Source organism: Emydura macquarii, unplaced genomic scaffold, assembly GCF_026122565.2.
Source record: "Emydura macquarii macquarii isolate MOO-44397 ecotype Brisbane River unplaced genomic scaffold, CSIRO-AGI_Emac_v2 contig_2795, whole genome shotgun sequence".
In the NCBI taxonomy this organism is placed as follows: Eukaryota; Metazoa; Chordata; order Testudines; family Chelidae; genus Emydura; species Emydura macquarii.
Window position 1 is genome coordinate 5,156,100 of NW_027132932.1, and position 12,421 is coordinate 5,168,520.

The 12,421-nt window shown below is 49.6% G+C and overlaps 1 protein-coding gene across 1 annotated transcript; it reads right to left on the reverse strand.

Annotated features, from left to right (window-relative positions):
- Positions 1 to 285: 285 nt before the first annotated feature.
- Positions 286 to 5,131, reverse strand: FOXI3 (forkhead box I3). The gene is made up of 2 exons (XM_067567623.1): positions 4,470 to 5,131; positions 286 to 2,358 (listed from the first exon to the last, which is right to left on the reverse strand). The coding sequence occupies exons 1-2, from the start codon at positions 5,092 to 5,094 to the stop codon at positions 1,769 to 1,771; spliced, it is 1,215 nt and encodes a 404-aa protein (XP_067423724.1). The 5' UTR covers positions 5,095 to 5,131; the 3' UTR covers positions 286 to 1,768.
- Between the last annotated feature and the right edge of the window lie 7,290 nt (positions 5,132 to 12,421).

Genomic DNA, 12,421 nt, shown 5'->3' on the forward strand with positions numbered 1-12,421 from the left:
AAATGGGCATAATGCCTTTGACTCCAGTTACTCCTGGGTCTGAATTTGGCTTCATGGGCCTAATTCTATTGAATTTGATCAGTCTATCTTTCACAATTACCCATCAGTACGTTGTAAATCAAACCCCACACTTCTCTTTTGGTCTGAAAGCAACATTTTTCTTGCCACAGAGGAAAGTGATAATGAGTCCCTGTATCTTTTGTCCCAACCCATGTGTACTACCAATCTCAAAAACTAAAATAAAATCTGTTGATGAACAAACAAGCAAAAAATCTAACTGTAAATATTTTATTCCCAAAAATGTTATTCACTTTGAAATGTTTCATTCATACTACAATACAAAAAAAAGGAGGTGGGGGGGAAATCGAGTGGTGGGGGGAGAGAGCAGAGATGGGAAAATAAACTTTACCAAATTTCAAACACATTATAAATAAGTACAACTCCAGAGCATAATTTACAAATATAAAAATCACATAGAAATGTATTTACAGAGTAGTACATTACATACAATTATGTATAAAAATATCCATGGAGTTTATTCTCTTGCTAAAGCTGGATGACTAGATTTTGTCTTTGGTACTAAGCTTAAGTAAAATGATTGTTTTACATAATTAAGGCCCTGATTCCTCAATATACAAAGCACAGGCAGACTGGCGAGCTGCATTGTATCTAAAGGGGTTCTGTGTGGGCACAGAATTTGCCCAAGCATTATACATTGCAGGATCATGGCCTAAAGCAATTACCTAAACAGGCAATCACTGACATAGGGATTTTTACAAGGCACTTCATTCGAAATCTCTTCATTTTTTTCCTCTTCTAAGACCAAAGCACTCGTAAACAGAAGTTCACAACTAAATGACCAACAGGCAATACTCCCCTGCTGTTTGTCTATATTTGGTCCTTGCTGATTTCTCTTTGTGGTTATTTTTTAAACTCTTCATTCAAAATTAAAAACTTCTGAAGTCACTAATCCAGTTCTTGTTCTCATTTGCAGAATTTAGTAGCAAATAGGTATCCTGTGTTGATCACGATGTTGCAGGGATGAGTGAAGGGAAATACTCCGCATTGTGTGTGTATGTATTAAGGAAGTAAAAGGCTAACTTTTTAAACGGTAATCAGCTGTTTAAACGATTTAAACAGCTGATCACAGTTTAAACTGGGGGAGAGGAGGAGTCGCAGCTGGGCTTGGCTCCCTGACGAGCTGGGAGAGGCGCAGAGCCTGGCGGGGAGGGAGTGTGGGGGGTGGGGGAAGTAGCCGCAGCTGGGCTCCATGCCTCTTAATGGCGGGGAAGCACGGAGCCCAGTGTGGGGAGAATTTACCACAACAAGGCTCAACTCCCCAGCAGGGGAAGGGTAGAGTAGCCACAGCTGGGCTGGCTCCCTGCCAGTCAGAGCAGCTGGGCAGCTCCTGCTGGCAGGGAAGGGGAAGCCACAGCTGGGCTCAGCTCAGCTCCCCATGAGTGAGAGCTACCCAGCTACCGGGCTGCTCTCACTTGGCAGCACCCCGCCCCCCCAGCGTTTAACTGTTCTATTTTTAGAACGTTTAAACGGATTTTTAATTAAACTAAATTTGTACATCCCTGGTATGTATATTTTTCATAGATTGGACGTTTTTCTTCCTGGGAAAACATAAAAAACCCAGACTGCAGGCGTCCTGCTTCGAATGCAGTTTGCAAAAGCATATTATGGTCTTCCTCGGTGCGGAACGAACCTGCCTCTCTTGTTCCCTTTAGCTGCATTCCAGGCCCCATGCTCATGGCCCGGTGTCCTACACCTCAGTGCCATCCCGGGTGTAGATGAGGCTGTTGACTGTGAAGTTGTAGTAATGGTTGTACTGGTTGCCCTGACTGCTGCTGCCGCCGCCGGGGTGGAAGGAGCTGTAATAGGCAGCAGTGGGCCCCGGAACTCGCTGCAGCTGGTCGGGGGGGGGCACCTCCTGGGATGAGCTGCTGGAGGAGGGGGCGAAGGTGCCACCACTTAGTTGCCCAGCGGGGAAGTTCCTATGATGGAGCTCGCTGCCGAGCCCCCCCACCAGGCGGCTCCCTCCACTGCTCAGCGAACTCATGCCACTGAAGAAGGTGCTAAGGCAGCCAGGGGAGGCTGAGATGATGCCTGGAGAAGAGGAGCTTTTTGGATGGTCCCTGGCAGGCGACGGTTCCAGCTCTGGGGAGGAGCTGTTTCCACATGGCTTGCCTGCGGCAGCCGGGATGGGACGCTGTTCCTCAGCCTTCAGGCCCCTGAAAGAGGACGCTGCCGTGGGGGTGTTGGGCTCAGAGCGCCGCTTGCGCTTGCGCCGGAAATTGCCATTGTCGAACATCTTCTCACAGTTTGGGTCTAAGGTCCAGTAGTTCCCCTTCCCTGCAGGAGAGAGAGAGAGAAAGAGTCAGACCCCAGATGCCCTGCACTCTTAATACTAACACCCTGGATCTGCACCCTCCTTCTAACCTTTCCCTCTGCAATTTGCACAATCTGTATCCGTCAAACACCCACTCCGGACCCTTGGCTTGCTGACCAGCCTGATTCTCCTCTCATCCTGGTGGAATTTCACTGGTTTAGGTCCAGGAATTCAGAACCTGCCCCACAGACCATGCACCTCGAGTGAAACTTGCAGCCCCTGAGCAGAATCAGAACCACCCCTCCCACAGCCGACCGCCTTGCCCCAAACAGAGCCAAAGAGACCTGCAGACAGAACTCCAAATGCTGCCCCATTCAGTCAGGTGGGACAGCCGCCATCTTGGCTGACATACAAGGGAGAGCCTTCCAGAGCTAAAAGCATGAGCTGCTCCATCTTAAGCTAGCTGGGGCTTTAACAGCCTCAGCTCCTCGGTGGCTCATGCTCAGAGGGACCCGTAATCCACACTCAGCAGCTGACACCCCCATCTCAGGGAGACCTGCACTGCAGTGCATGCCCACGCTTGCTCTTTCATCCTGATACAGCTCATCCGGGGTAGGGGAAGCAGAGTAGCACTGCCAGCCTTGAGTCCGTCTCGCCCATATTTGTGGTGGGGGCAGATTTAGACACACAGCCGCTGCCTGGGGAAGGAGAGTCTCCTGGTGTGTATATGAATAAATACAAAACAGCCACGCTCCCCTTGCCTCCTGGGCACAGCCTGTCATGCACACAACGTGCCCCCCCCACTGAGTCACTGACCCCTGTGCAGGATCTGTCCTGAATCCCTTTCCACCAACAGGGGCCCTGTGCAGAATCTGCACCCCATTAACCCTCTCCCTGCTGAGTAGGACATGCACACACACACCCCACACATGGGCCTCTGCACCCAATGCCTGTATCTGAACTACACCATCCTTCAGGGTGGAAGGGACCCTGCAGGCACGCTCAGGCCAAGGGGGCAGCAGGGGGGTGGGAGGGATGGACTCAGCTCCGACGTCCCCACCCCTTGCCCTAGAGAACAGGCACCGCACCACGGGCATCCAGCCAACCAACCCCAGAGCGACCTTGCCTTGCCTTGCCCTGCTGGGAAGTGAATCTGGATCCAGCTGCTCCCATTAGGAGAATATCCTGCCCCGGGGCCCTGCTCTCCATCACCCCGAGTACGATCTGCCCCTTTGTGTCCTTCCCGCACAGGTGACACGAGTGAGACCGTCCTCAGCTAGGCAGAGCTGCCCAGGCTCAAGAGGGGGCGGGGTGAGGGCCGTACAACACCCCTGGGTCACGCCCGTCCATCGCACCCCCCTCCCCAGCCGGCACGGAGCTCTGCCCCACGCGCCGATCCCACGGTCCCCGGTCCGGCGTGGGAGGGGCGGTGTCTGCCCGTGCGGGCTGGAGTCGGACCCCTCCTGCAGGTGTCTCTCACCCCGCCTGGATCCCCGGCCAGGAGGCTGAGCAGGACCCGGATCCGTAGGATCCTCGGCTCCCGTCTCCCTACCCGGCCCGGAAGGGGGCGAGGCGCCCCTGGGATCGGCGCTGGCCTTGCACGGCTCTGCACGTCCCCCGCTCCGTGCCACGCCGGCCGCCACCGAGCCCGCAGCGCCGGGGCCCCCTGGCGGAGCAGGTTACAGCGCAGGGGGCTGCTCCTGCCGGGCCCGGGCCCGTCCCCGTCCAGCCGGGCCGGCTCCCCGCCCTACCCCTCGGGCTCGGCACAGAACCGAGCTCGGGGCGGAGGCTGCTCGCCGGCCGCTCCCCGCGGGGGTCGGGTGCCCTCTCCCCGCAGCCTGGCCGGGGCGGGCCGGATCGCACCGGGGCAGCGAACAGCAGCGGGACCCGCTTCTATATGGCGGGCCCCCGTGTCCCGTCCGTCCCCCCTAGTCCTGCCCCTTCCAGCCCCACTCCCCACAACCCCCGGGCACCGCCTCCCCCCAGCCCTCCGGGCATCCCGATCCCTCTGCCCCCCGGGGGCACCTCTTCAGCCCCCTCTGCCCCCCAGCTCCCTGGGCACCCCCACCGCGGTGCCCCTGACCCCCACCCACCCTCCTCCTCCTGCCGCCCCCAGCGGCCGGGGCTCACCCACCCGGGTCGTCCTCGTCGCGGGGCACCTTGCGGAAGCAGTCGTTCAGGCTGAGGTTGTGGCGGATGCTGTTCTGCCAGCCGGCCTGGCTGCGCCGGTAGAAGGGGAAGCGCTCGGCCACGTACTGGTAGATGTGGCTGAGCGTCAGGCGGCGGCCCGGCGCGCTCTGGATGGCCATGGCGATCAGCGCCGAGTAGGAGTAGGGCGGCCGCACCAGGCGCAGCAGCTCCTCCTGGCCGGCCAGGCTCAGCCAGCCCAGCTCGGCCGCCGCCGGCGAGGGCGAGCCCGGCGCCGACGGGGCGGCCCCCAGCTGGCCGCCCCGCGAGCCGGCGTAGGAGGCGGGCGGCAGGAAAGGGGCGGCCGGCCCGGGCGGGCCCTGCAGGTAGGGGGCCGGGCTGCTCACGCCCCACAGGTAGCCGGCGTTGGCCGGAGCCCCGTAGTCACCCAAGGCGTAGGCGGCCGGCCGCTGCCCCGAGGAGGCGCCCGGCGGGGGCAGGCCGGGAGCCGGGTAGACGCTGAAGGGCTCGGCGCAGTACACGGCCATCTCCGGCGCCTCCTGGGCCCGGCGGGGCTGCGGGCTGGCGGGGGAGCGGCTGGGTTGCGCCGTCTGCAAGTCACCGGCGCTCATGGTCCCTCCCTGGCCAGGCAGGGCGGCCCGGCTCCCCGCCGGCTGCTGCGGATGCCCCCGGCCCGGCCCGGCCCCCCCCCCTGCCCAAAACAAGCCGAGAGGGGCGCGGCAATTGGCTCCTTATAGCGCCTTAATCTCTGCCCATCCTCCCCGCCTGGGGCCAGGGCTGGGCGGGCAGGGGCTGCGCTCCGCGCCGCAGCCAGTGGGATGGCTCCCTTGGGAAGGAGGGAGGGAGGGAGGCAAATGCGGGGCTGGGTGGGTAGATCGGGGGGAAATGGGGGGGGAAGAGGCAACTCCTCCCCAGCGAGAGGCGATCTGTCTGTCTCTGCAGCCTCCCCCCCCCCCCCCCCAAAGGAGAGGCGATCTGTCCGTCTCTGCAGCCTCCCTCCCCACCCCAAGGGAGAGGCGATCTGTCTGTCTCCTCCGTCCCTCCCCGCCGAGAGGCGATCTCTGTCTGTCTCCTGCCTGGCCTGGCCCCCCTCCCCTCCGAGCTGTCTGTCCAGGCGAGGCAGGACTTTGGAGGGGGTGGGGCAGCCTGGAGAAGAAGGAGAAGCTGGTCTAGGGCTACTGGAGCTCTCCGGACCGGACCGGACCGGCCCTCCCCGGTGGGGAGTATGGCTCCGTGCGCCCTGCTGGGATGTGATGCGAGCTAGCCGGGGATGCGGCGTGGTGGATGGAGTACACAGTCAGTCCATTGCCCCGGCCCCGCTCCCTGCACTGGGGCTGGGACAGACTGCCTCGCTCGCTAACCCACCGCGGGACACACACACGCCTTCTTTTTAATTGGGAGCCTGATACAAATCGACGTTTCTTCCTTGCCTGCACGGGGTTTGGATCAGGCCTGTGATTAAAAAGATGCCTGGGCTTCAGACTTCCGCAGCTCCCGTGTAAAGGGAATCGGGCTCTGCCTGCTCCCGAGTGCGTGCAAACGAAAACAAACTTCATCGAAATCGATTTGAACCCTGTTCTATTCAGAAGAACGAGGGAGAAATCGAATTATTTTTTGCAAGGTTTAGGATACTTGAGAAAGATCCTTCTTTTCTTTTGTGTGATTTGATTTTGAAAGAGTTTTAGGGTTTGTTTTTCTCCCCCGATTTGGAAGTCGCAAAGGGAAAAGATCGTCTCAGATATTTGCATCTGCCCCTTCCCCAAAAAATCCTACTTTAAACTAACTTTTAAAAAAGAAATTACACTTTTAAATGAATGTTGCGTTTATTTAAAAGCCGTCCCGATGTAGGGATTTCCCGAGATCCGATCAACTGTATTTTAAACTATGAGACAGGTGCGCAGATGTTTTTAAAACACCATTCTAATTTTTAAAAATCCCCATGTGAAGATGACATTTGCTATATTTTAATTCCCTTTCAATGCACGAAACTGCACCCTGGTCCGCTCACTCGCACGTAGTCTGTGCGTACTTTTTTCACTTGTATCTATGCATCATTTCGAAAATCAAAATAAAAGAATAACAGTATTTTTAAAGCTGTTCCCAGATTGCCCGTGATTTCAGCCCACAAACAAAGCAGATTTGTTAACATCAAATAAAGGGCATCATTCGAAAACGTTTTCGACGAATCACAACGTGCAAATAATTCAATTTCCAAATTCGGCTCTAAATTACGTGCAAACCTATTAAAATCCCCTGGACTGGAATTTGAAGGCAGCATTTGGCTAAACGATATATTTTGTGTAATTTATAGTGTCTTTTACGGCTCTTGTAATATATAGGGATAGATCACACTTAAATAACTTTGGATAAGAAATTACCTGAAATGAACCAAACGAAAATGCGCTGCTTTAACTTATATTTCAAGAGGAAAGACCCTGCAAGTTTTCCTTGAACACACGCGCAAGTGGTTTTCAAATAAAAGTGCAATTTGGGCTAATATTTAGGGCAAATATTTATGTCTTTGCAACGTTTTGTTTTCCAAGCGATCTTCGATTAATATCAACGCGTCTCTGAATTTCTGGACATTCCTGTCTACACCGATTTGTGAGCAGGAATCGGGCAGGGAAATTAACACAGAGAAATCATACTCTTCTGGGATAAAATGCTTTCCTTTTCGTACGCCGATAATAATAACCGATGCAGTCAATGCCTCGCTGGTTGATTGGGCGAATTTGGTTAATCTTCGCTTTGAAGATGTAAATCCTTTTCTAAAGCCTAATAATTATGATTTAAAGACGGTTGCCGCTGATAAAACGTGTAAAACCATTGCCATAAATCAAAAGCACACTTTACAAACCTTTTAGGACTCTCGTACTTAGATTTTAAATTGACATTAATCTAAGAGGGGAAAAATCAGAAAACAAATCTTTTTAAAAATGCCTTCACTTCTTTTGCTGTCGATAAAATATTTATATAAAACGTGAAAGCGAAGTATCAGACAGACGCTTTAACTGGACTATTTCAGACCCCCCAATTTTTATTCACAGTGTATTGAACAGGGAATATAAACACTTGAAAAAGGTTATCGATTATTATTTTTTTTTAAATACACAACCCTTTTTAAACACACTATTCTCACCGGTAGGTGTAATGTGATAGGAATCTGTGCTTCCTTTTTTAAATTATACCCCGGGTTGTGCATTTTTCCATGTAGAAAAGAATTTGCTACTTATATTATTCGTGTAGTCCAAACATCCGTCGAAATACAATGAGTTTTTACAATGTTTTGCATTGTCTTTGACTCTTACTCTGAGCCGTTCGTCATTTATAACAGTCCCACAACTAGTTTGCTAAGGGTTGGGTTAGAAAACGACAGATTGAAAGTTTTAAGTAGACGATAGGAACTTTAATTTCTTTTCGAAAAAAGTTTCTCGAGTTCTAGGGGCGTCCGAAGAACAAGAAGCGCCTGGATTTTAAAAGCAAGTGACTTCTGTGTTTGAAGATCTCAGTTGATATATGGATTCTGTAAAATTACAGTGATTCTGTGTTCATCCGTTAGTTCAAAAAGTCTGTGATCATCCCGCTGGGAAGAAAAATTATAAGTGTTGTTTCCTTACATCGCTTTATATTACGAATTCTGCTTCGGGGGCTTGCTTTATTTGGAAAATTGCAGAGCCACCTACAGGCATATCCCGGCTATTACAACGTAGGAGAAAGGACATTCTCCTGAAAGGAATGCCTGTCTCTTTTGAGTTCTCCTTAATTAATTTCTGTATCAAACAAAGGGCCCGGGCTAAAAATTAATGCTAATTTATATCTAACAAGGAATATGAGTTGTTAAAATCATGTTTGTTTAACTAAACCATATGAAATGCAAAACAATAAAAAAACAACTTTATAAAGTTATGAAATTGCTTTTATGACACCTAAATTAGACACCTATTTTCCATACAGGTGATTGAAACGCTTATAGTGCACGGTCTTGAACATACTTTTATTTTATTTGTTGTTGGTGTAGCATTAGATAGCATGTAATAAATTAGTATACTGTATAGGTAGATTCTCACCACATGATAAAGATCTTATTGCTTTGAATTTTTGCCAAAACAAATTCTTATCTAGAATAAAAAGTGAAAGGATCCAGAATTTTCATCCCCATTTATTAGCATCCTTATTCTTTCTATTTTTAAGAATGGCCTGGGAGAAGTTCACGCCAAACAAATACATGAAGGAATGAGGCAAGTGAGCTATTGAAATACAAAAATAAAATCATCTTCAACATAACAGCCTGAATAAAATTCACCAAAGCAAGGAGATAGAGAGTTAAGGTTTAAAAAGTACTCTCAAGCCATTGGTTGTGTCAAAGCATTTTAAAGACATTTATCCCATGAAGAGTCTCATTAACTAGTAATTATGTTCTGGAGGCCATGGTAACTAGTAGATAAAGCACTGAACAGAAACTCAGGTGACCTGGATTCCATCCTTGGCTCTGCTATTGGCCTGCTGGATAACGTTGCACAAGTCACTTCACCGCTCTGTGCCTCAGTTTCCTTCTCTGTAAAATGGGGATAATGCTATTGATGTTCAAAAAGCGCTTTGAGATCTACAGATAAAAAGTGCTATGTAAGAGCTAGATATTATTATTGTATTGAATTAATGGTAGCATTCATTTTTTGGCACTGCATTTTTTTATTCTTGATTGTACTTCATATCACACTGCTTGCTAGCTGCTGTCTTGACTAGTAGGAAGACAATGTCTCTGCTTCAAAGGGCTTATGATCTAAGGCCACGCCCCTCCAAACATTTGGATGCATGCTTAATTTTACATATGTGAATAGTGCATTGAGTTCACTGGGGCTTGGACAAAGGGGCTGTTTAATTGCAATGTAGACATTTGGGAGCTCTGTGACCCTCCCACCTTTCCGGGTCCTGGAGCCTGGGCTGCAGCCCACGCCTGGACGTCTAGATCTCAATTAAAACAGCCCCTTAGCCCACGCCTAAGTCAGCTGGCATAGGCCAGCCATGGGTTTTTAACTGCAGTGTAGACATACCTTTACACACCTGAAGTTACGCATGTGAGTAAGTGTTTGCAGGACTGAGATCTGACATCTAAGTCCTGTATGTGATGAACTGGAGTGGACTACAGCACCCCCGGGGAAGATCATTGGTTTCATGGATCACACTGCAAGTTCAGAGCCTAGGGGTCCAATTCAGATGCCACTGACTTCAGTGGGAGTTGGAGCTGGCTCTACACAAACAAAAAAATATTGGGTGCTCCCAAGCAACTGGCAATAAGCAAATCTCATCACCCACAGCTGTGTACGTCACTTTTACTTCCCAATCATGTTTTGTTTCCTTTTGGCTATGGTTGGTGGATGTCAGTCTCTTTTCTTCCCCAATGGCTACAGAGGCAAGCCAATAACAGGGCCTGATGGTGTCCCCTCATGATCCACATGGGAGGGAAGGGGGATCTCTCAGACGCAGTTCCCACCCTTCTAGTCCCTGGACAGAACAACTGGGAACAAATCCCGCCCTGCAAGAATAACCTAGTGCAGACTTGTTTCCTTTAGCCTCTTTCTGCAGGAAAATCAGCAGGAGGGGGCAATAAGGCCATACATTTGGACCCCAAGTTGAACTTTAACTATATGAGTATGGGACTACTCCCATGCTTAAAGTTAAGCATGTGCTTATGTGTTGTGCTGAATCAGGGCCCTCATTCCCATTAATTTGCTCTAGGGAATTGTTTTTCATTCACCATATAGTATGTTCTGTATATAGATAATAGAGAGAATATCTGATAGTGTGGTATCAAAGGTTTATTGGCATGAATGTGGGAAGGCACCGTGTCCATGTGTGTCCATGTTGAAAAGGCTTTTACCCTTTACCTAAGGAAAAACTGTGCATTTCCCTCCCTCCCAGTATCTACTAGTCCCGTGTGATCACCTAACTTTGCCTCCCTACCATGTTACAGTACTTAGATTATAAGGTCTTTCAGGCAGGGACCATCAATTTGTTCTGTGTTTGTATAGCACCTAGCACAGTGGGATACTCTTCCATGAATGGGGACCCTAGATGCTTTCTGCAATACAAATAATAATAATAATTAAGAAGAATAATTAAGAATATATCTCAGCTTATATAAACTTCTTCAAAGTCCCCAAAAAGAGAGAGAGAAAGGAATCACTTGTGGCTTCCCTCTCTGACCTACCTCCTCCCCTTTTAAACCAATGGGACAGCTCACATGCTTCAAGTTGGGCACATGCCGAAGTACTTTCCTGAATTGGAGCCTAACAACAGATGTTTTAATAAATGGTTAATCATTTATCAGTCCTTTATAAGCTACTCATACATGTGCCCTGTACATAACGTCTGACTAAATATAAACCAGGTGATGGCAGCAGTAGCTGCCCTGGGTTAGCAGCTACAAGTGTCACAGAAGAATTGGGTTTTTCAGAATAGATTTGAATGGCTTTATAGTTTGTAATAGATTTGATCAAGCTGGAAGAGAAGTCTGGCGAGCCAGGGGAGCTACCATGTGCAGGAGGGAAGATGGGAAGAACGGGGGAGAGGGGGCGTATGGAGATTTTACTCTAAGGAAACAGAAGTAAGTCAGCTGTTTGAGGATGGATTAAGCACACACTCCAGATGTTTAGAAACAAGTTCCCAGAAGCACTCAGATCTCTGCATTCCTTTCTGCTGCTTTCAAAAAACAGTGTCGCTTCTGGCTTAAGCAGATTCATATAAAGAATCCCCACCGCTGAGCCCATAAACATTTATTTTTTTGGTAACAATAAAAAAGTCCACCTGATGAATGTGTGGCTAACGCTGTATCTGAAGGCTCCTTTCCTGCCAGTGATGTTAAGCAAGGGGCTTTATCTCTCCCAGTCGAGTCTGGAAACTGATGCGTGAGATCAAACCAAGTTACTGTTAGCGTTAGGATAACTCTTTTCCCTTATGGAAGCATAACGTGGTATTTTAAATGGAGCTGGTAGCTCAGGGTTTGCAAGGATTTTGTTCTGTCCTTTCCAGCAAAACTATCATAACCCCCTTTGTGCTTTAAGCTAAAGGGCTCAATCCTGCAGTCTTAATTAATGGAAGCAGGACAACAGGGGCAATTGCTACCTGGGATACCCATTGGGGAGTTCCTGGATTTGAATCCAAGTTAATACATTTTTGTTACTGATACAAATCTATTTACCAAAAAGTCCTTTTTAATGCTTTAAGAAATCCTGGAACATGTATCGTGGGGGCCAGTCCTGCACTGGCAGGGAATTGTTCCGCTATTCTCACCACTGCACTGGGCTTCTCCTGCAGGGAGCATTTGTGGAGGGTCTGAGTGAGAGACAGTGGTGTGGAAATGGTACTGCCCCCATCCATACCCAAAGGGGGAAGTCAATGCATGCTAGGGCCCCTGCATTCCAATAAGCAGGGGGACAATATAGACCATGGTATTTTAAATGCCTGCATGCATTTGCGGCTGCTTGCTCTGACGTATAAGCATCATGCTTGGGAGAAACTCCCCATAAACATCTGCAAAATGAATACATTGTCCTCTTTCAAAACCTTCCTGAAAACTCTCCTTTGCTGGGCGATGGGGGGTGGGTGTTCCAAACGAGGTGACAATGGTTAGGCTGCTGGTGTGCTGGGATCACTGCCCATCATGCTGACCAACAATGTCTCATTGTTTCCTTGTACTCCCCTTTCTGTTTGGATTATCTGTTGTCTCTTGTCTTATACTTAGATTGTAAGCTCTTTGGGGCAGGAACATTTTGTTCTGTACTTGTATAGCACCTGGTCCATAAGTAGGGTGTCTATGCACTACAATAATAATAATAGTAATTAATAATCAAGGGACAGATTTTCAAGTGCTCAACATACACAATTGGAGCCAGATTTTCAAAAGAACTCTGCTCCCAGCAGCTCTTGTAGTGACCCTTC

Coding starts and splice junctions, on each gene's coding strand:
- FOXI3 (XM_067567623.1), bottom strand. CDS start 5,094: ATGAGCGCCGGTGACTTGCAGACGGCGCAACCCAGCCGCTCCCCCGCC. Junction 2,359..4,469: donor CCGCGACGAGGACGACCCGG/GTGGGTGAGCCC, acceptor TCTCTCCTGCAG/GGAAGGGGAACTACTGGACC.